Source organism: Lygodium microphyllum, chromosome 12 (assembly GCF_053477565.2).
Source record: "Lygodium microphyllum isolate KBCC chromosome 12, Lygodium_microphyllum_v1.1.10, whole genome shotgun sequence".
NCBI lineage: Eukaryota > Viridiplantae > Streptophyta > Polypodiopsida > Schizaeales > Lygodiaceae > Lygodium > Lygodium microphyllum.
In genome coordinates this window covers 48,243,973-48,268,698 of record NC_141146.1, presented here as the reverse complement: position 1 = coordinate 48,268,698, position 24,726 = coordinate 48,243,973, and the positions used below count along the sequence as shown (strand labels likewise).

The following is a 24,726-nucleotide window of genomic DNA, read 5'->3' as shown; positions in this document are numbered from 1 at the left end:
ATAGTTAAACTATTGCAATTTATCACAATGGATTCTCAAGCTCTCCAAGTTTACCAACAACAATGGCTTTAAAAGCTATTTCCAAAGTCATTGGATCTGAAGTTTTTAACATAGGAGTGGAGAAGGAAGAAGCCACAAGGGTTTTTGCTACATGCCTAGTTACCATGGGTCTAGAGTTGGATATTTTGGAGTTCTTAGCTCCTAATTACTCTCCCATGTAGAAGATGTACAAGATTCGAAGCTTCTCCCAGACTATAGAAAGCGAGAGTTTTTGAAATGTAGAGACCTTTTTAAATAGGATGAAGACAAAGATTTCTCTGCAACATAAACAAACTAAAGGATCTTAAAGAGTCAAGGGTTTCTTAAAATCCATCTTTTTCATTCTCTTTGTTTAGTTTTTAACCATCCTAAAAATCTCTTATTTGGGCAAGAGTTTAGATATGTTTCTTTCCTTTATCTGACTACATTTGTATAGTTTTTACCAAATATGATGTATTACATTATGTGTTTTATCTTTAAGCTTGAATTTGTTTGTAAAACCATTGAAAGACATCTAATAAACTATTTGCTATGACTCTTCCTCCTCTATATCTTGTGTGTGTGAAGCATTTTGTTCTTGTTTGAGAATGTGATTTTTCCACGACTTGGGTTTTAACGAGATAGATAGGCTTCCATATTGTTTGATGAAATATAAAGCATAAAGTATAAAATATACTACACAATTAAAATTAAATAGAGATAGTTAAAAATATTATAAGATTCATAAGACAATGAAGAAACATAACTTCTTCCTACCATATAGTGAGTAAAGTGTTGATTACCCCAAGTTTCTATCATTGCCTTTTTGAAAATGTTCAATTGGCCTTTGAAATCATCATCTTTTCAGTCAATCTTATAATGATTAAAAATAATTTTATCTAGTGTTTTTTAAATGTTTCCTTTTTTTTTCTAGCCTATCCATTATGAGCTGTAGAGATTTTCATTGATTGTATTTAATGGTTGAGCACCCATTCCTAGAGTTTATCTTGTCAAGTTTTCCATGAAAGCCTAGAAACCTTCTGGCCTTTACTCGACCAATAGATGGCTTTTCAGGGACATAATTTCTTCCCTTGGACTTTTGAAGATGATTCAATAATAGCATTACCTCCATGCAAATCAATTGCAGTTAAAACTTGCTTGATCTTTGTTATAGTATCTTGTTTAGTTGAGGGCTTTAGCTTCCAAGCAAACCCTATGTAAAGATGAATGAGATTTTCAATTATTTTTCAAAGTACATGAAGGGTACATATATGAGCATTGGCCAAAGGAATCTCTAAAATTGGCTTGAAGTATGGATCTTTGATATGCCTAAAGGGAGTTGTATTCCAATTACTTGAGCTCAACTATGTAGCTGGAGACATGTAATATAGGTAGGGACATCTAGAGTTTGTTTCTTTCAACACATTATACATGTACTCGAGTATCTTCAAGTCACCAACTATGTGCCATTAAAACTTGTAGTTTTAAAATATCTCGACAAATAGCTCTTCTCTTACTTATTGGTTCTTAATCATATCAGGTATTGAAGTTTGATGAAAAACCCAATAAAGTACATCAAAATCCTCTATGTCTACTTCAAAAGCTTACTGACCTTGTTCCCTATTTGATTGCATTAGCTTGGAAAATTTATGTATATGTATCCCAACTAATATCAATATTGTAAAAAGTCTTCTACACTAGTTCAAAATCCAAAGAGTTATGATTAATAAAATAATATTTTAAATATTCTTGAGAGTTCTTTATCAATTTCAAAGACCTAAAATAGTTTGTTTTTGCTAGTATGCTTTGATCCATTTCTCCAATGAACAATTATTCTTTTGACAATCCTTTAGTTTTTGCAACAACTCATCTCTATGTTTTATTAATAAGTGATTCTCCAATCTAAGAATATTCTTCCCTACAATAAAATTAAGCATATAGCCTATAAATCCATTATAATCATCACTAATAAACCACATCAACAATGAAGAGCTATTATACAAAAGAGAATTGTTTTTAATAAGCTCTTTGGGATATAAACATCCATCCAATCAAAGATTTAGATTTTTCTTTTCTTCAAATCGAAACACATGTATCATGGACTCTAAAATAGTGTTTTGTTTTTTTCTTTCCTGATTGGTTCATACTCACATCTTAGTTCAACCTAAAGATGATTGAGAGCTCTTTTACTAGCGTTACAAGGGTCGTTGGATGATTGATCCATAGTTAAAGATGTAATCTACGACTTTGAGTAGAAATACTGTGTGAATTTGAAAAAGAAAAAGAATAAGTAACTAGCAATGAGAAAAAGAAGAAAAAGAGAGAATGAGGATGGAGGGAAGTAACCAAATGTTGAAAAAATTCAAATTGAATATTCACTTTCACTTCTGTTGAGATAAGATAAGATTTTCATTAAGTCAATCATCATCATCTTTATAGTAGCCTACATTTCTAGGTTTAATGCAAGCCAAGAGAATGTTATGATAATGACCTCTCTTGTTATGATAATGACCTTTTAACAATTTTATATATGCTTATTTATCAAAGTATAATTTTTTAAAAATCCCAAAATGACTTGTTTCCTAGAATATTCTCTTTAGAATCTCTTGCATGGCATTTTCAAGACCTCAAATCTCCCTAATGCTAAGGAAAATATGTAGACTACACTCAATACAATCTTTTAGAGGTTGATGAAGGGAATGTTTTGGATACAAATGTGAAGACCAAGAAACTATTATTCTCTTTTTCCTCCTTCCACGAGAGAGGGGTCATTTTGGTTTTTACTGCTAGAATCCATATGCTCTCTTAGATTCATCAATGGTTGCAAATTGTCTTGCAAGAGGATTGTGTGGAAGAAATATTTGTGGATCCAAGTCTTCTACAAAGTAATGTTGAAATCAACTCATAATCGTGAAATGATCTCAAGTAAAATGCCTCTATTCTTTGATCACAACTAGTTTATGTGGACCCTTGATAGCATATGATAGACTTTCAGTAAGCAAAAATGTCCAATTTAGGTAATGGTTGAGGGATGTCCGATTGCTTATTGGAGATTGTTGCAAGATGCCATGGCCACCATAGGCAATGTATTGATACCTCCAAGTCTTTGAGAAACCAACCACAATAGCTCGTGATGCTTTAGGACACAACACAAAAGCAACCTAATTTTTTTCCTATCAATTTTACAGGTTTGTATCCTTTGAGATTTAGTCTCAATGGGAAGCTTTTTATGGCCATTGTTCCTCCTGTGGAAGACTAGGACAATTTAAGGATGAATGCCTTAATAAGATGGAGGATAGTTGTGATATAAAGAAAGACACTAGCATACATGTTTTTGTGATGGTTTAGGCATGGATGCACATTCTGTTGAGCAAGACTTGATTCAAGGTTAGCAATCAATATTGTTAACACTTGATGTTGAGTTTGATTGAATAGATGCGAATAACAAAAAAATGAAAAAGCATGATATTGTACAACATGTTGGCACCTCACTGGCTCCTCAAGATTCCTTTCGGACATATGTACAATGGAAGGGAAAACCTTGCACTAACCAAATTATGAATAATAATGGGCATTCTGGATCAAATTTGCATTCTTATAGTTTGAGATCTTGTGCAAATCAAGAGTGTGATCCACCTTCATGCCTTAGCCTTTAACAAACAAGGAAATGTAATTTTCCCCTGGAATAGGGGATATCCCCATTCAACCTCAAAGAATGTTGATAAACCACCCACGTGAAAGTTGGAATCTCATGGACAAAATGCATCTGTTGTCCTAGCTAATTTTCTAGATACTAAAATGCTTGAGGCCTTGGCATCTAAGGTCAAGGTGAGGCAAGATCAAACTTAGATTTAAGCTTTTCCTCTTTGCAAATGAAGATTGCCACATGGAACATCTGTGGTGTTTACTCTCGCAATAAACATGGTATATGTCCAGTATTTCATGACAATGATTTTGCGCTCCGTGCTTTTGAGTAGAAGAGTCACAAAGAACTAGATATGATTATTTAATGTCATGCGTTCAAGTTATTTTATGCTGAAGTTTTTAGAATGCAATATTTTTGTATATTAAATGAAAAGTTTCAACTTATTTATAAAAAATGATGTATCTGGTAGATTTCTAGTTGTTGAACTCATGCATGAGGGTGAGTACTTTTGACTAATTGGTATTTATGCACCCAATGATATCTCACATTACCATGATTTATTAGAGAGCTATAATTACACATCTTTTGGTAGATCTGGCTTATGAGCTGGGAATTTGAATATGTGTATGAACCTCTCTTATTCTACCTCCAAACACTACATAATGCATGTACCAAAAGGTCATGATTGGGATGAGTTTGCATCAATAGTTGTAAAGCAAGATCTCTGACCTTAGCCATTATCATGCTCTATGAGCTTCACGTTGGGACCATTGGACATGCTCTTGTTGTTTCAAGAGCTTGACACGTAGAAAGAAGGTGACTAGCTCTCACCTAGTCTACTAACAAAGAACCTATACAAATGACAGGAGAATACACTTACCTATACTTACTTCGTTATAGTCCTCGTATTGGCTTGCCTCATTCTCGATCCAAATGTATGCTCCTTTGCCTTTCCTTGTTGCCGCAATGGAGAGAATCTACCCACAATGAGCTTAAGGAAATAAAGAGAAGAAAAAGGCTTCTCATTTCATGTCCCTCCCCCTCTCGCACTCTCAACTCATGCACACTCACTCTTAAAGGCAATCACCATGAAATGGCATGGAGAAAAAGAAATAGGATGCAATGAGCTTCACATAACCATGCCTCTCACTCCACACATGCTTTCACACTCCCTCTCATGCAGTGTCACTCTTATGGCACAAGCTTGCAAGTTTGCACGTACATGAATAGCTTCTTCCAATAGTTTTCATACCAAGAAGTAGGCTCAAAATGGTGGTAATAACCAACTTGATGTTTGGTAGGGTGTTCCAAAGACGAAAGGAGCAATGATTGACCGATTCTCCATTTTTTGATACTGCCTAGATGAGCTATGTAAGCAAGTGTAGTAGTGAAAAGAGAACAATGTTTGACATGACGAAGTAACAAGGATCATAATTTAGAACTTCTATCGCCCTTTTTATCTTCATTGGAAGCTCATTTATTAAGTTACGAGGAGAGCAAAGAGACAACCAAAACCTTTTTTTTTGTTATGGGATCCAAAATTTCAAGAATTCCAATATTTACAAGAGGGAACGTGTAACAAAAGCATTCTATGCCACAAGCCACAATGATCCACATTCACTTCCAACAACTTAGCCAAGTGCACTCCCTCAAAATTTTGGCATGATGCTTCTTCCTCCATGTTTTGTATAAGAGAGCCCTCTAATATTAGAAAAATTTAAATATGTAATTTTTTCAATTAGAGAAAATGATTTGAAGTGGATCCAAATGATTAATATAACTAATAATAGTACTTGCATCCACTTGATTTGACGGCCCTTAAACGAACTTTTCTTATATGACTTTACACCATTTTCTACATCTATAATAGCTTATGAATGGAATGTTTCCAATATTTCACAACAAAATTTCTTTTTTAATAATCTTATAATCTTTATCCTCAAATAATAAATTGCATAACTTTATTAAAAAGAAAACCATGGTTGAAATTAGTCAATTATCCAATGAGGTATTCTATTAATATTGCTCTATTCTAAGAAAAACATGTCATTTAAAAATCATGTGACTGTCAGTGTAAGTCTTAAAAACCACCACAAACTCTCGTACTAAACCAACATTCCTCCTTGGATAGAAAGATACTATTTAATTTAACAATAATTAAAAGCATTAAATATATTTAAAGCAAAAGTCACACTTTACCAAATTAATGATATTCTTTAATCTTCTCTACTAATCCAAGTGTCTCTTACTATCAAAACTAATCGATAAGCCTTTAAACCAATTTTCTCCTTAGTTTTATGACATTTGTCTTCACTTTGCTTCTTAAAAGATAGATTTAACTTCAAATTTAACATTAGATGGCTTGTCTCTCTTATTAAAATTTCTCAATTTTAACTCTTAGAATTCAAATCCTAGATCCTCAATTTTAAGCACACATCCTAAGGTGGCTATCAAACCCTAATTTCTACTATAAATTAAGATTTACAAATATAAATTGAGATTTACAACTATAAATTAAGATTTATAACAAAAAAATTATTATATCTACCTCTGATTGCTCAAAGTGCTTGAAAACGTTAAGGAAATTAAAAAATGATTTAAGAATGTAAAAAAATATACATAGAAATTTCAATCTCATTGCAAGAGATATTGAAAAACTTCTACTACCCTACTCAAACACCATGGAAGCTATCACCTACAGCTTAAGGCCACCAAAAAAACTATTAGCCCCTTATATATGATGTCACCTACACCAAATCAACCTTGGGCTGCTATCACTTGTACCTAGAGAGCTCAAAACTACTATCATCTAACTTTTGTAGAAATGATCCCTAATGGCTGCAAATCATATATCCCTACTCTCGAACAATCTCCTCTCACAATGACTAAAATAGACTCCAACTAGTCTTTTAAACATTTTTCGCTTGCATAGACAAGTTTTGCTTAGTGACAACATTCTAATCCCATTTTTTAACATTGTTTGACTTGTTAAATTAATTTTTAAAATATTACTTTAATAATTATTTGTGTTTAAAAAATAATCACTAAATAATAATTAAATTAGCTAGATCAATTTATATCCCAAGTATCCTTGAGCCATTATTGATTCTTAAACTAGCATTAATTAATTAATATCTAGTCTTTAATGGCCACTAACATTAGTAATCAATATATTAGTCTAGCTAAATTCTGACACCGAATGCTGCATAATACATGTCAAATATAACTTATCATGGCCTTTGACACACTCTAACATTTCAAGGTCTAATGTTTCACATTGTAAAATAATTAACTTACACCTCACATGAGCAAGTCATATTAACACATTTGATTAACTTTTAATCAAATGCTAAGCAAAGCAATAAAATTTCACGTCCTCATGACACATATACGCACCACCCTCTCCCTCATGTTACAAACCTTCATGGAACTTCAAGCCGTAACTTGACATGAGACAAAAAACACATAGTAAAAAGGCACTCAAGATATATCAATAAAGAATCTTTATATTCATGGTATCGAAAGATATATCAATAAAGAATCTTTATATTCACGATATTGAAATATACAACATCGAGGCACATCTCAAGGCTACACCCTCATGATGCCACACATGTGAGGATTCAGCATTGAGCCTAGGGAATCAAATGTAAAAGCATAACCCAAGCAAAGCTCGAGTGACTACTAGTCTCTATATAAGTGGTGTTGTAGGCAACGCCATGATGTACCTACAAAGCCCTTATATATCCATCCCCTCCCCTTCCTCCCCACCCCCAAAAAAATATATTAAAAACACCTCTTTCTTCAAAGTTCTCCTTCAAGGAGAGTAAACATACACATAAAACAGGCTTCCACACCTCTGCACACTATCATTGAAGTTGATCAAAGGCACATAACTCATCTTTACAACCATCTTTATCAATTATTAATTTCCTGCAGTCTCTAGTTTATGAATCAGTTCAATAATGAGTGCAAATTTACCCTTGCAACAAGGAGAGCCAAAAATTGAACAGAAACACATTTGAAGAGCCCTGTATCCAGTATTGACATTGCCATAGTTTTAAAAAGAGTTGGTTTCAGCCAACAAGTCCATTTGTACTACTCTATAATTGATCATTTAACCTGCATTGTTACACAGCATCTTGCATCAGTGCTACATTCACCCTATGCAGCATCATCTGTATGCTGCACAGCATAAATTTCTTTCTAAGTATATGATGACCCTTGGACAGTCGGTGTTCATTACTCACCATGCAGCAATGCCTAACATATAGACAATGAATCTTCCAGCAAGGAATCTTGCAGTGCTATTTCACTGGCTGCATAGTCGTCTCTCTTCTTATTGGTACAGGTTTGTGTAATCCCCCAATAAAGAACGTACCCACTGCACGTCGCTCCAACTAGGAAAGTGTGCCCACTGCCCTTCCCTCCAACTAGGAAATAAACACAAAGTTGGGAGGAAACCGAGGGTGTAGGCTTTTCTGCATCAAATACTGAAAAGCGAATAGCTGGTGCAACAACTACAATGGATAGCTTGGCTATCTCCTTGAGGATCTGTCCCCTTTCACATTTGTAGGCCTTCATTGATGGACGAAGTCCATGAGGCATTTACATCACCACCTGCCTGACCAAACTCAAGAGAAGGGCAGTTCCAGCCTGCTTTCCAAGAGAGGTGTCACCTCGTTTTCCTGTGTCTTGTTTCTTGCCTTATACCAGCCTGCTCTTTTCTTCATCGAACATATAAGCAAAAGGATAGATTTAAAACCAACCTCGCTATATCTAATTATGTGTTTCCATCATTCCACTTTCCTGTGTTTTGCTGCTGCCCTGAACCGGTTATGTATTTCCTCCCTTCGCCTTTTCTTACTTGCTTCCTCTTCCTTCGCTTTCTTCAAATCATATGCTTTCTTTCTCTTCTCATTACTCTCTTTACGCTTTTTCATCTGTAAAGTTCAAAAGTCAGACATCTGAGTGCAGTGACCAAGTACAACAAGAGATGACAGCTTGACCTCTTGATATGAGAGCTGTTATGTTACCTTCTCATTACGAATGGTATTCAACTGCTGAACAAGGGTATATATCTTGCGTTCATGAGGTTCTAAAACTACAGCTCGACGAGCTTCAAGAGTTGGTTTTTGCCTTTTCTTTTGCAGCTTCGGTTTTGAGGCAAATGGCAGTTCCGCCTGGAGTGCCTTTGGTATCTTCAGCTTGTTGAAGCGTCTCTGTTCTCTCTCAATTGGCTGTAAAATAACTGCCCTTAATCAGCACAACAAAGATTTGGATTGTTTATAGTAATTTAATACAACTTAATTCCAACGATATTTAAATCTGAGGCTTAATCTGAAATCTCTCATACTACCTTATAAAGAGAATCTTTGTTTACAGGAATAGAAAGGCCTTTTTCCCGTCTGAGTTCTGCTACAGTTTTCATGCCCCTCCACACAGAATCATGAGACTGCAGAAGTGTTGTCACTGGGTTGAAGAATCGTGGAACATCCACAGATACCCATGCTCTCAAGAAAACAATATCACTCATTAAGATCTTATCCTCGAAAGTGCACCTCACGCTTCCTTCCTTGCCCTGCCCTGTTTTGATGGCCTGCAAATTGTGCATTTCACAGGAACAACAAGCAATCAAGTAATAAGCAAAGAAAAAAAGGAAGTATTGATACAGCTTTTTAATCTGCAGACAAAAGGGGAAAATATCACCTTCTTGATCTGACCCCTGATCCCACTAACAGTTCGAACGGCCGCTCCTTCAAACCGAGCAACTTCAATAGAAGAAGTGAACATATCCTTGATGAAAGCTGTCTTCTTGAATACTTTGTATGGATAACCAACCAACTTCAGCTTTTTCATGATTTGGACAGACTGGTTAAATTCCAATGTTACTCCCGTTGCACTAATTCTAAAAGACTCCTGATATTGATAAACATGAACCAGTTATCAACACCTGCTTGCATGAATGAAACATTAAATGTATGCTTAAGAGCAGTGTTAATTTTGCCACCCACCTGATTATTAGACAAATTCTGAAATGCAACAACTCCAGCATTTGGGGGTGTAAGTGGCCCCCAGAAAGTTGCTAAACAATGCATGTGCTCAGGAGTGTATTTGAGCATCCTGTACCGGCTGTTTCGGTCCTCTAGAGCATAAACTGGCAAAGTTTGATAACGTCTCCACCCCACAGATACAACTAATGGATCACGGTTTTTCAAGACTTTCCGGTGCCATCTATGTCTCTTAAAGCGCACTTGCACATAGCCAACACCTTCCTCCAGAGTACCTATCCCACCCACTATTAGGGGATACCTGGGATCAAAAAACTGCACCATTTCACAAGGTACATTGTGCAACTCAAGTCGTAAATATGTGCCTACTTTGAATCCTTCCATATTTAAACGTGTTTCATCATCAATGTTTGAAAGCTCAGCCAAATTTCGTTGTTTCCTAAGTTCTATCTCCTCTTTCAGCTGCCACAAGAAAACTCATGTCATAGGTCAAGGATACACAAGCAAATTATCCACCAATGAAGGGGTAAAGAATGTGACAGTGTGAAATTACCTTGTCATAATAATCTGACTGTCCCACTTGATGCAATTGCCTTTTCTTCTTCTTAAATGTTGATTGGTCATCTTCATCTGCAGCATCTGAACCTTCATATGTGCCTGAAGTTAAGGGTACCAAATAACAGGGTGGCAAATTTTCCCAGAAGCATCAATTTAGCTTTTGGGCACCAATTAAACTGAGAACCTTTTAAGTATTAACTTGCATGCTATTAATTTACTATTGAGAAAACAACTTTGCAGCTAAAAAAAAGGATATTGTGCATCAAATCTTGCTCTCAATGCAAGTTTTTTAAGCCTCCTTTCTTCTTCCTCACTGACAGAAGCTTTATGATCATCAGAATCATTCCCTTGGTTGCGTTGAGTAGTGCCAAATTTTTCGCCAGTTTCCAGATCCTCGAAATCCCCTTCACCTGAATCTTCATCACCACCCTCTTCAATACCCTCCGCGCGGCGTGCAGCATTAGACCAGTCACCCGTAACAAAACGATTTTTTATGCTTTCCAAAGTCTTTGGGTCATCCCACATCTTCAATTCATTGGCAGGGATGTTCACTCTTACGCAGTCCTCTGCATCTTTATCTACAAATTGCAGCTTTCTATCTTTGACAACCTGAAGACATCTTATTGATTTAGCTCAAACTTTAATACTTCTGAAGAGTAGGATGGCTCTTCCTGAAACAGATCCGACACACATACCTCAGAGTTCTTCTTTTTGACTTTAAAGAGTTCATCATCATCACTGCTATCAGAGTTGTCATTCCTATGCAAGATTGCTTCTCTGGTTGAAGATCCCTCCATCTGACCATAAACCAGTTGCATCAAAGTAATACTTTGCTTAGACATGGCACGGGACAATAAATCTTCCTTCCACTTAGTAGCATTCCCCAGACCTAATATAAGAGTACAAAAAAATAGCACCATTGTGAGAACACACATTACTACAGCACATTAACTCCTACTTGCTAGAACTTATCAAGTAAAACTTTAAGAGCACCTGGGGCATCCTCATCTTCAACAGAATTTTCCCTCATCTCTGCCATTCTTTCAAGCTCTTCCTTGGTAAGTTTTAATTTATCTGTTGTCCGGATTTGTTTGCTGATGTTAGCTCCTCTATCATATATGCTGACATCATCATTATCACTACCTCCATACAAAGCCTCATCTTCATCATATTCCTCACTGCTATCTTCATCCTCCATGCTATTGGCATCACTTTCTGCTCCATCTCCCTGCCAAAAAAACAATCTCTCTCTCTCTCTCTCCCTCTCTCTCTCTCTCTCTCTCAATCAAGTGGCTACTCTGGTGGCGAGTCCCCCCTTATTTTATTAACCTACTGACCCAGGTTCAAATCTCCCTTTCTATATTCCTATACTAACTCTATGGGGTGGGTGGGTGGGTGGGTGGGTGGGTGTGTAATTAGATGTTCAACAGGCTGTCTGGCCAGCATGCAAAAGACATATACACAGCTAAAAGAGAACCAAAAAAACTACATCAAAAATGAAACTCAGCATGTAATACGGCCCAACTGCATCTACATCGACATTTGCATCCATTGTAAGGTCTTTCTCACCTCATTTTGTATTTTAGCTATTTTATTCACACAAAGGTGTTGAGACAACAGCTCCCTTGTCGATTTTCAACCAAACTACAGCTGCATTGTGTATTTAGTGTGAGCAAAGATGGCACATAATCAAAAAGAGTTCTTTGGGATGCTTTTTGTTGCTGATGACAAGTTGGATGCACTAACTATTCCACTTGGTCGTGAATGATGAAGCATGTATGGATTCCGAAAGGATTTGTGGATTTGTATTGGTTTTCGGAGGTACAGTCAGTAGGCTCTAATGCACCCATAGAGGTACGGCCAGCAAGCCATAATGCACCCGTAGGTGCTAATGCTTCTACTTCAAGTCTATTGCCACTTCCACCTCTTCATCAAGAGTTACCGTTGCTATTGCTCCTACTACCGATCATGCGCATTGAGATATGTGTGATACTCAGTGGATGTAACATTCCAGCACTCTCCTCTCTTGCAATTCATTTGTTCACTGTGCGCACAAGCGCACATGTATGTGTGTGCGCATGCACGCGCATGCTGCTAGACCCTAACCTAACACGCTCTTTCAATTAAGAGACTTGTTATTCTGCATATCCACTCGTATCGAACTGCAAAAGTGCTTGGAATAAGGTCGCATCCCTATATCAAGTCATAAATGAGGCATGTGTTGCCTATTTGAGGAAGCAATTAGATTCTGAGAGGATGCATGAAGGATTATAGATTGGCAATTACAAGGAGATATCAAAGATATATTGTCTCGACTATCATAGTCCTATCAAACGTTTGCTACCACCTTGCGAGTGGTTTCTCAAGGCAATGGGTATCAGCACTCTCTTGATGAGTTGACTGCACTTCTATTGCGAGAGGAGTAGGGTCATCTCAACCACTCTGCTAATATCTCAAATGGTCAGGCCTTTGCCTCCTCTCATGGATGCAAAGGCAAGTCATTAGGTTCTTCATAAAGTAATCAAAGGGCACGGATAACTCATCATTCCCTTCTTCAAACAAAGGAGAGGACAAGGAGAAAAGAAGAGATGCAACTGTTGGCACAAGCCAGGGCATGAGATCTTTGAGTGTCACAAGCACACCCCACAAGGCTGCTGAGGAGAACAAGAAACAAGCCTCATTGGCTGTTACAACTGCCACATCATCCCACACCCTTGAGATTGACGCAACCAAAGCAAGATGGGTGGCTTGGGAGGATTCTTCCATGCTTCTACATCGAATGAAAGGATAGTGAGTATGACGATTGCATAGTGAATATGACTATTGCAGCCTGGGAGTGGTTTGGTGTTTGCTATGCAAAAATCCTCTCACATACACTGCATAGAGGCAAATTTAGAAAGCTTTGAATAGATTGGTTGGCTGTTCAGTGAGGAACCGTGCCTTGGCATTTAGCTTATCCAATAGCCATTGATGTGTCACTATAGGCTTTCTTGGACTGGATCTCCAGCACAACTGAATTGTATTGGACACTATTACCTTGGTGAAAGAAAGCCCTTCAGAACTCATGCAGTTTATTTGCCCTATGTTGTGGAGAAAACAACCCAATAGGCATGAGCCAGGTAAAGGCCCCATAAAATCATTCCCTGGCTCCGGTAATCAGCCCAGACCTTGAACCTTCTTTCAATGGTGCTGCACTGTTCAGCTATAAAACATAATGCAGCAGGTCAACATTATTCAAGAAGTAAAGCACGCATCAAACAATTTCAAATGATCCAGATGGGGCTCATAAAATGTAACCAAGCCCACTGTTTTTGGGATTAAATCCAAAACTTTCAACAGTGTCCCAAACAAACAATTGGAGATATTGGACCATTCATCCTTCATATGCCAAAATAATTTTAGCCTGAGATGCAACACCTCTCATCAAATTAATAATTTCCTTTTCAATGTGAAATATATTTCACACTGTGTAACCAGCAGATGCTCTACCTTGCTTTCAGGTTCCTCTGGAAAAACTGCTTTTCGCCTAATTCTACCATTGCAAAAGTCCTTTGCTTCTACGACTCCTGTGGATATATTATCAAGAGGATTTTCTCCTTCACTATTAGACTCTTCATCACTGTTGGATTCTTCATCACTAGAACTCAATCCAGCACTTTCACCAGGAGCCTGTCCACTGGACTCTGCTTTAGTTGGGGCAGCCCGTTTAAAAAACTGGATAAAGCTTTGATTCAATTTTTCATCTATCGAATACTTTGTCTTTTGAAGAGTTTTCACCAAAATCTCTCCAACATCAGTAGTTTCCCGCTCTGCAAAAAGCCAAGAAAAATTTGTTAACACTAAAACACTTAAGGTCCGGGGAAAAAAATAAAAAAGGCATAAAGTGCACATGTAGGAGAAGTATACAATTGATACTGATTAATGACCAGAAAATCTTATTAGGTACAGCTTGAAAGACTGAAACACAACCAGATCTCCACACAACCCAAAACAAAACAAAAACAAAAACAAAAAAAGAACTGCACGAGAAAAAAGGAATACTAATGTTACATATTAATAACCAGATGTGATGTACTACTGATTGAACGGAACCTCTATCAGTCAGATTCTTCTGCACATGAAGAATCTTGAAGTCCTGCATCAGCCATACAGGAGCAAGAGCACCATCCACCTCCTCGATCCACATATAGACAGGTGTGCCATTGAGCTTTGGAATGGTGGCTTTCTTTGCCATTGCCACTTGTTCCTCCTCAGTAAGACAGATCCGGAGTCCCACAAAATTTACAAGGTGCTCCCCATAATAGCACTAATTGAAAGACTCATGGCTAAGACTCCTAGGTGATTGTGGTGGTAACACAGAAGAGGGTGTAAGGGCAAAAGAGGGTGAAACACATGACGTGTCAGTGAGAGCTCATGCTCTATTTCTTCATGCACACTAGGAGGGGTGGAACTCCCCCCTCCGTTTGAAATAGGTGACCTCCCCTCAAGGCTGGGAAACTGTCAGTTTTGAAGAATCCATTTGGTTTTAAAAGAGAAGTGAGTTTGTGCCATAGCACCATCACTTTGATACACACCACCTACAACTCCTTATGTATTGCCTCTAAGAGTAATACAAGTCTTCGGGTAAAGCCTCCATGGTCAAAAAGAGAGAAATCCATGTAACATACTATAGAGACGAAACGAAAAATTTGGAATCCTATAATCCTACATTGAGAATTGGCTCTTAAGACACACGGCCCTAATATGCACAACCAAACAGAGGATAAGAGCACCCAAACTGGTGAAAGACATCCTCAAATCTTCATCGTAGCAGTTAGATAGAGACTAATACACGTAGGGGTCCAAGAGCTCAAGCATAACCAGCACATTTTCACTTCGATTCCAAAATATTTCCTCACTATTCTATCCTTAACAGCTCTTTGATGCCCACAGTATTCGTCCTCGAACACTACTCTATCGCGATCAGCCATGAACACCCTAGGTCACCCAATGTCACAAACACTTTCATTTAACCACAGGATGTCTCTTCATGCTCCTCATTTACCTCCATGGCTGATTTGAGCACTCTTGAGAATTCATTTGCTTAGAAAGTTGATGGACATGGGCCAGTTGATCATCAGAAACTACCTTGAAGATTTGGCTAAGCATTAGGCACAAAGGGGACTGAATAACCTCTCATCCAATCCCTTGACAGGATATAGGCAACATGGCCTGTTGCCTGTAAGCAATACACAAAAGTAAAACTTGGGAATACCTAGTATATAGGAAGTTGATCCTAGACACTACATTTTGATTACATCTCTGAAGGTATTAACCCTTGAACACTTTTAGCACTAGCCATAAACACTGACATAGCAATTGTGCAAGTTTCAAATGCTATGCTATCACCTTTGAGACCACAATATGGGTGTTTATTCAGAATTTCAAAGTAACACTACCAGCCAGGTACCAGACAACTAGCATGATCTTCAAGCCTCTCAAGTGGAAGCTCTTTTGACAAAAACTCGAAAGAAAATAGCATATTTCCTTAGAGAATCCACTATTCTCTTGTCAAACTTAGAATTTGACCATTTCATCTTTTTGATCTTTGACAAAAGTCAAATGCCCAAAAATATAACTTTCCATTGCTGTAGAAATGGCCAAAGCCAATACAACTAAAATGGATTCCCCTTAAATTTTACAGCCAATACATATTACTTTTTCATATGAATAAAGCTATCTTCCTATAATTTGCATCACATACACCCCTAACTCTATGGAACTCATAATGAAGTACTCCTATATGTAAATGGTCTCTTCAAACCCTGGACAAGATACTGGCTTCATGCATGGGTCCCATTCTTCTCAACGAATTCGCAACCTAGCAACCAATTCAAGAGAGATGAAAACTAAACTTTGGCCCTTGGATCAAGGAAAATCAAAGTTGTTTGATTCTGAATCTCACACTAATCCCTTCACAACTCTGTTGCTTCTCTTGTGCATTGCTCACCGAGAAGATTTGAAACTAATCCAACAAGTTCTACCATCTTTGCTTTAGGTTCTTCTGTGTACCAATGTCTTCAATATGCAACTATCTAGCTAGATAGCTAGCATATAATAAGCCAGTGGGATAGCTAGTATGTAGCTGCCCAGCTCTATAGATGGGATGTAGCTAACAAGGCTCATAGCCCATATGCAGATAACTAAACAAAATGATATCGGCCATGCAAAGACTCCAATGGCCACCATCAGATTGGCCTTAGCTCTTGCATCGTGGGCTCCCATACTAGATGGATATGACAAGTCCCTTCTTGAATGGGGAGATTCAGGATGAGGCAAACATGGAGCAGCATGAGGAATTCATCATTCCTGAAATAAGCAGTTTGTATACTACTTGTGGAAGGCTTCCTGTTGCCTGAAGCAAGCCTATCAAGCATGGTACAAGAGAATTGACTCCTTTCTGTCTCACAAGAATTCATCCACAGTCAGTCAGACATGAACCTCTACTTGTTTTCAGCTGACTCACTTTTTTCCTTTCACAATTTTCCATGCTGCCAAGGTAAAAGATTGAGTGACTCGGCTTTACTATTTCCTTAGCATAGGGATCACACAAGATGACATGGGGGCTTTTATCTCCTATAAGAATTATTTTTATGGGTCTCCTTTCTACCCATCCAATGACTGAGTACATCTCTCTCTCTAATCCCATGGATCCAAATACCAAGCTTATGCTTGACAATGGTAGAAGCTAGTTGATAGAACTGAATATGGGCAGTTGATTGAGTCCCTCCTTTAATTAGCCAACACCAAACCAAATAGTTTCATTTTAGTCAACATCTTGAACCAGTTCTCCATCTCTCCTCACTTGGCCCTTTGGTACCTGACACCAAGCACTCACATGGAGGATATTGTGTCACTTTGGCTCAAGACTCGTTCATTGACCTGACGGATAGCAGGATCTTCAGCAAAGGCAGAGTATTGGACTTGTTCCAACATGACATTGGACCTTTTGTACCTTCCTCAACTTCTTCAGGAGTTGGGGCATGCAAAGGAACAGTCCACTTTCATCTACTCTGATAATCAGAGTTCCATTGAATTGAGCCCAGAACAAGGTCTTCCATATGAGGACCTAGCACATTGGGGTTCATACCACCTTGTTCAGAAGCAGATTGAGGTAGTGATGCCCAAATTCAAATACATCCCTATACAGCACAATGTACACGGATCACTACCTCGAATTGGAATGCCTCCCTATATAGCACAATGTATGCAGAATACATCCCTGCACAGGACAACATAGCGAACATCTTTGCCAAGGCATTATCTCTCAGCAACCTTGAAGATCTCATGTGCAGAGTTGGAGTTTGGACCACCATAAATTTCTTCTCTTGGTCTGAGAGGGGGCTGTTCTCTTTACCCCTGCCCCGCAACCCATTTGTACTATTATTCCCTGATATATGGTCAGAGAGGGGTGTCGAGTTGTCACATCTGGCTCCATATCGAGGGCGATTCTTTGGTCAATTTTTGTCATACTGGCCAAATGGTTAATCAACCAGTTTCTAGGCCACAGCCTCTTTACAGTCAGCCCACCTCTGTACACTCCAGTTCACAGTTTCACGTCTGCAATCTGAGGCCTTCAGACTGGGATCATTTTACTTTCTTCATCATCGTGTTCATTCTTGTTCTTTCCTGCTGTCCACTCCACTGTATCTCTGTTTCCATCATGTGCAGCTTACAGTTTGTCACTACCACCACAAATAGTAATCTACTGTTTGCAAGTTTTGCTATTTAGCCACACACTGTCCCACCCTATTATGTCAACCTTTTTATCACCCTGTTATCTTTTCTATTCAAGTCTGCATCAATTGTGAGAAAATGCGATAACCTACTTCCATTTTCACCTGTCCCTTCATCCGCCTCACTTTTTCCATCCTGCTCCTTTTCTGACTTCGAAAACTGCACTTGATGGTCACTTATGTTAATATAGATAGCATCCTTATCATAAAGCAATTCCCCAACATCCGACATTGGTGCATAGATTAATTTTTCCTTCTCTCGAAGTCCACGTTTCTTAGCAGCTGATGGAAGTGGACATGGGTCTGGAAGAGGGGTGACATTCTGAAGTCTGTGGTCACCAACACCAGCAATATGCACCTGTACAGTAGAAAAAACAAGTCCAAGATGCGATCAAATCAACTAACAACTCATAGGACCTTGCATTAAACACAAAACATTTGGCTGTAATTCACTAGAAACTTCTGATACACAATATGGTAGAAACCTGAATGCCTTTTTTCATGTTGCAGCCTCTCAAGTAGCCATAAATGATCACGTTACGATCACACTTGGGATCACTATGAACTTTATCTGGTGGAGTAATATCTTCGAAACGATCAGCAAGGACATAAGGATGAGAAGAGCGCCATGACAAAGGCCTGAACTTAGCAACTGAGATAAACCGTGCTAGATTATGGATTTCACGCTTAGGATACCTGTCAAAATGAGGCCATCATCATTGTCAACACAAAAGTCATACTAAACAGAATCTTAGAAAACAACCTCAGTACACAGAGATCAACCTAACACAGTAAACAAACTTTGTTGTGAAATATTCAGAACAAGGACAAAAAGTATTTGCTATGTGAAAAGATGACATATTACAAATGGGTTTCTTAATTACTGCTCCTCTCTCCCTCCTTGCTCTTTGTTTCAAAGCCAAATTTCTCTCAAGAGAGTCCACTGGGAAGACTCACCTTAACATAAGAACTACAATGACACCTGCCCAATCCTACAATTAAATAACTAGAAAGGAAGGAAACAATATTTGCATCTGGAGTGTTTGACCTTCTCTATCTGGCTCTGCACACACGTCATCTTAGTCCATCAAGTAGTCAGGAAAACCAAGTCCCCTACTTTGTTGAGGAAAGAGTAACACCATTCATATGGAAACTACTTGTCATCCATTTTATTAGACAAAGTTGCTTCTTGCTTTGTGCATGAGTCAGGTGATATAGGAGGCAGGTGAAGCTTGCAGTTAATTTGCTGTAGTGCTATTTTGTAGATCAGGTTGATTCCTAGAACCATGGGTCCTATTTGGTGGGCTCAAGAATGTTGGGTAAATCATAGCTTACAACTACACGTTTTTAAACTTTTATTTCCTATAACAAACTAAACCTGTGTATGTGAGCTCAGCAATTTATACTTCCTACCACCATCTTGCATTGTGCTTCACACAATGTATGAGAGTATTTATAAGATGGAGAAGCTTGTGATATCCTATGAGATCTACACAATAACTCATGCTAACATAATGCCTATTTTTATTTCTTTGTATGTATCTCCTCCCTAAGGAAATCAATCCCATGTCACTTCAATATGCTCAAGTAATGATGATTGAGGCTATTTGTTTGGTGAGGAAGACTTTCCCACAAACCATTCTTGAGGACCAACTATATCTCATGGTCCATTTGGTGAATGAGATGGCTATAGGTGAAGAAATGCTCTAAACATAGAAAACACAAAACCAATCGTATGACAAAGTACAAACTGATAACATAGAACAAAGTTAGGGTTAAGGTAACTCAAAGAAATAATACACTATGCAGTAACCTCGAACTCTCGCATCTCTAGGATCAAGGTAAACGTTATGAGTTGGAGAGTGTGTCATACTCCGAAACGGATCCCGAAACGCAGCAAGGCAGCCTTTGTATGTCAAACACGACCAAAGTGGCTAGATTTGATGCAAACAAATAGTGAGGAGAGAGAAAGACTAAAAACGTAGGTACCTACGGAGAGAAAATTTGGGCGACAATAGATGACTGTAAACACAGCCACCAAGAGCCAAGTGATAAGTAGAAGAGAAAGAAAACACCAAACACAAATGCCCAATGACTAGATGACAACTAGAAAGTGATAGCAACAACTCCAACAGGTGGCGACAATGCCAAACATAGATCCAACAAGTGGCGACAACTCCAGAGTGATGGCAACAACTCAAGGTACCAAGAGATAGCTCCAAGGTACAGATTACAGCCAACAGGTGAAAGACATAGACTAGAATCAGGCGCCAAATTGTAGCATACAGTAAGGGGAAGATCTAACGGCCATGTTCTCCGCGAACAAGGTGTGAGCAGCAAAGATACAACTCCCAAAACTTGCAAAAACAAGATTGAGGAAGAGTAGTGGGTTGCATACCTATTTATAGAAAGTATGGAACATCCAAATTAGGGTTTGGCATATGAGACACAATTACTCTCCAAAATCGCGTTTCATTTTAAAATAATCAGGTTTTTCCATAAAGCAAGTTTTGAAACTGTTTAAGTCAAACTAATGCATTTTTAGTCTAGCACCCCTCTCAGGCCCAAAACTGAGACATGAAAAATAAGCCCTTTTGTTTATTTTATTTTACCCCAAGATGTCCCATCCCAAAGCAACCAAGGCATCAAGCAAAGGGTGTGCATGAGCTACCTAGTGACCTACCAAGACTATAGAGCTGATGGTTATCTTACCAAGGGAGCCCAAGTGATCACCCCAGAGAGGCCAAAGCATTAGACCAAGGATGCTCGTTGACTGCCCAAGGACCTATCAAGTCTTGTAAAGATAAATAAAAACAATGGTGGACTTTTTTTTAAAGGGCTTTGTTTTGGTTTGTCACAAGACTTAGCATTAAGTGTGACACTTGCAGTTTTAAATCAACATTTATCCCATTGAGTCAATGTGCCCCAAAATACAGGAAATAAGGATGGATAGCTTCACTACCTTCAAAAAACAAGCAAAACAATCCCACGCACTACTAGGATAAGTGCCTAGAGATTACCTCAAGGTGTGTGCCAATCATATGGAGAATATATAAAGAGAGAAGCAATATGACGTGTGAGCAAGCAAAACAAGCAAAGCCAATATGCAAGCATTGGAAAAAAAACTGCCTTTGAAGACTATCATATACAATGCCACAAGTATGGCGGATCTAGAGTCAACCACTCCAAGGGTAAATGAAAAGGAATAAATAAGCACAGATGCATGTTTACATAAATAAAATGTCAATGCATCAGATAATGCAAAGGGACATGTAAGTTTTCATACTCCTGCAAAGTGATGTAATGGTCCCGCTTAGACAATGTCCTCGCAAGAGAATTGTTCACTTGCCCAAGTACCCTTTTACAATCATGCCATCCTAACATTGCGAATGAAATTACAAATGTTCATAATGTACAATACAAAGTAAATAAATGTCTGAGAGTAAAAAATTATAAACATCACCACTGTAACTATCAAGAGAAGGAAATCACTCCCTCTCACACTAGAAAGAGAAGTAAGAGGAATGCATCCTCTCCCTGTCAATTTGAAAAAGTAGAGAAGGATGTACCCAAGCGGATCCAAGATAGAATGTACTGTAGAACCGGCCTATTGAATACCTTGGTCAGAATATCTACAAAATTGTCACTAGAAGGCATAAACTCTGGGCGAATAGTGCCTAGCTCAACCTGCTCTCTTGTGAAGTGGAAGTGAATCGCCATGTGCCATGCCCGATGTGTGATGATCACATTGGCCACAAGGGCAATGACACTCTAGTTATCACTGTAGACAATTATAGACACCTCACAACGAAACTGAAGCACAATCAATTAGTTCCTCATATAGATGGCCTCAATGGTACCATTGAAAGGAGTCTGATACTCTACCTCGGTCATGGAATCGATCACTATCTCTTGCTTACAACTAGCCTAAGAGACAGGTGATATGTCCAAGGTATAGAGATAGTCACCATGGGAACCCTCGATGTCAAGATCTCCTATCCAATCAAAATCAATGTACCTCTGCAAGCATTAACCATGATCATCAATGAGTCCATAATTAAAAGTATACCTTAAATGTCTTTATATATGAAGACAAGCAATCCAATGAGACATCCTAAATGCATGAAAATACTAAGTAAGCAAACTAATTGAGTATGCAAGATCTGGCCTAGTATATATCAACCAAGTAGCCTCCCTACAATAGAGCGATAGGTGTGAGCATCAAAAGACTGACTCGAGGTATCCTTATATAGATGGATAGTGGAATAAAGAGACATGGTCATTCACTGTGTTTGATCGGTGCAACACTATTCCACCAGTTGTAGGGCATACTTCTCTTGTGACGTAAAGATATTTTCCTCGGATCAAATAATCTCCATTCCTAAAAAACAAAACAATAAACCTAAGTCGATCATCTTGAATGTAGCACAAAGCTTTGCCTTGATTTCTAGTATAGCAATAGAACCTTAGCCAATGAAAAGTATGTCATCAACATAAAACAAGATATAGCTGACCCCTATGCTTGTGATACACACGTAGAGATTTGGATCATAAGGGGTAGAATGGTATCCATAAGATCATAAGAACTTGTCTATCTTGTGGTACCAAGACCTCGGCACTTGCTTCAACCCATAAAGAACTTTCCTCGAAAATACCTTGTCATTTTGGTCAACGGAAGAAAAGCCAAAAGACTAGTCCACATAGACTTCCTCCTCCAAAATACCATTCAAAAAGGCACTTTTGACGTTCATCTGATAGATTGACCAACCATAGTGAGTGGCGAGCACAACCAATAAATGAACTGATATCAATCTAGTGATAGATGCGAAGGTTCCTTCATAATCAATGCCATGCTTTTAAGTGAAACCTTGCACTATAAGGCAAGCCTTATATTTGTCTAAAGTACCATTAGTCTTTAGCTTAGTCTTAAAAATCCACTTCATCTCGATGTTAACGAGCTTGTGACGAGGACGATCCACCAAAGTCCAAGTTCCATTTCAATCGATACTATCCAATTCCTTTTCCGTGGCCTCACACCACAAAGAGTCCTGGAGAGCCTCCTACCAACTGTCCATCTTAAAATGTGCAATGTAATCAACTATAAACAGCAATGCATATGGAGCCTAAGGGACGAGCCAAGCAAACCTTCTAGGGCCCTTTGGAGTGGAATCCGATGGAAGGATCTCCAAATCCCACATGGTCCACTAATACCAACGAGGTAACGAGTCTCAAGCTGAGGTGTCTGCAAGAAGGTCAAGAGCAAGTAGTAGACTTCTCTCAAAAGGCACGATCTCACATGATTGGAGCAAAGGTGAGGAAGGAGAGTCCCATGCAAAAGACTACACGATGTCCCTCTCATCAAAGGCAGCCTCCCTCCTAACGATCATCTTGTTTGTTTGAATATCGAATAAACGGTAGGCTTTCGCTTCAAAAGAATGGCCCACAAAGATCAAGGGATTTGCTCAAGGGGTGAGCTTTTCTATATTGTCATCAAGGGTGTGCATATAAGCATGACTACCAAAGACTCTAAAGTAAGAAACAACAAACTGAGAACCAAAAAATGCCTCGTATAGAGTCTTTTTAAGAACTGCCACAGTCAAACATCGATTAGGGATGTACATTGAAGTGTTGGGTATAAAGGCCCTTACGCTCTCCCGCATGTATATTACTTTACACATGTGAACACACCCTTGTGAGTGTAGCTGTACAGTACCCTAAGTATAAATACATTCTTTTATTCTTTGTGTACCACATTGGTATACACCTATCTCTTAACTCCTCACTCTCACTCACACTGCCCTCTCTCTATTGCTACATACACCTCAATCTAAGCATATATTCTGATCGCTTCCTCTCGCACTCTTCAAAGTAGTATTCGAGCACGAGAACCGATGCAGGCAATCATGACCAACAGGCAGTGATTGCAATCATTGCAGTCATGACCATCATGACCAGTGCGACAAGTTTTTTTAGCAGGCATGAGCTGTCGAACGTAACAGTCGGCACCTGCAACAGTGTCTGCAACGATCATGGCTGGCTGGCGATATTAGGTCGACACGTGCACAGAATTGGCAACGTCTCCTACAGGCGACGAGCAACGTGACACAACAGGTCAACGGTTGGGACCGTTTCGTCAATTTTTTGACATCTTTAATTTATTTCAAAAGCAAGCCCCTTATTTAAACACGGTTCACGTGCGCAAGCACAGAACACAAATCTTTGCGAATTACACCTGAAAATTTAGGGCTTTTCCTAGATTTGGTGCCAGACACACATAATAGTGATTGTTGACCCAAAAATTGCAAACATTGGATGCACGTGCCTCGAAAATCTTAGGGCTTTTCATGTAAAAGTAAAATTTTGCTCAATTGAGTCAATTTCATTGAAATTTGTGCACAATTGGACTCTGAAATTTGGGGATTTTGCAAAATTCATGAAAATTCTGCAACATTTACCCATATTTGATGCTCAGAGGATGTATTGATGCAATTGGGACAAACTCATTGCAAAAATGTTGGGGCTTTTTGCATTGATGATGCATTTGAGCTGATTTGAGCTTTGACTGTGAAATTACAAAAGATTCACTGTTGAGTGAGAGAAATTTGAACTTCGGATGTTTCAAATGTTGTAAAAGGGCAGCTTCTCTTGGTACATGTATTGCTGAATGCTCATTATGCAACGAAACAGTGATACATATAACACTTGGGTTATTGCATTT

The 24,726-nt window shown here is 38.4% G+C and overlaps 1 protein-coding gene across 3 annotated transcripts in view; it reads right to left on the bottom strand.

Moving 5' to 3' along the window:
* Positions 1–7,576: 7,576 nt before the first annotated feature.
* LOC148027732 (P-loop containing nucleoside triphosphate hydrolases superfamily protein) overlaps positions 7,577–24,726 on the bottom strand; it is a 38,253-nt gene continuing 21,103 nt past the window's right edge. The window contains exons 6-18 of one of the 3 annotated variants that reach the window (XR_015692638.1): positions 18,494–18,704; positions 18,102–18,366; positions 13,723–14,042; positions 11,227–11,461; positions 10,929–11,122; positions 10,490–10,842; positions 10,229–10,328; positions 9,679–10,137; positions 9,374–9,583; positions 9,024–9,263; positions 8,701–8,904; positions 7,915–8,607; positions 7,577–7,849 (exon numbers count right to left, since the gene is read on the bottom strand). Coding sequence is in view for 2 of the 3 variants with exons in the window: in XM_087689427.1 (XP_087545553.1) it covers positions 8,461–8,607; positions 8,701–8,904; positions 9,024–9,263; positions 9,374–9,583; positions 9,679–10,137; positions 10,229–10,328; positions 10,490–10,842; positions 10,929–11,122; positions 11,227–11,461; positions 13,723–14,042; positions 18,102–18,366; positions 18,494–18,704 (2,938 nt within the window). In the remaining variant the exon portion in view is untranslated. Of the gene's footprint in view, positions 8,608–8,700; positions 8,905–9,023; positions 9,264–9,373; positions 9,584–9,678; positions 10,138–10,228; positions 10,329–10,489; positions 10,843–10,928; positions 11,123–11,226; positions 11,462–13,722; positions 14,043–18,101; positions 18,367–18,493; positions 18,705–24,726 lie in introns of all 3 variants that reach the window. The other 2 variants (XM_087689427.1, XM_087689428.1) reach the window with 2 other exon arrangements.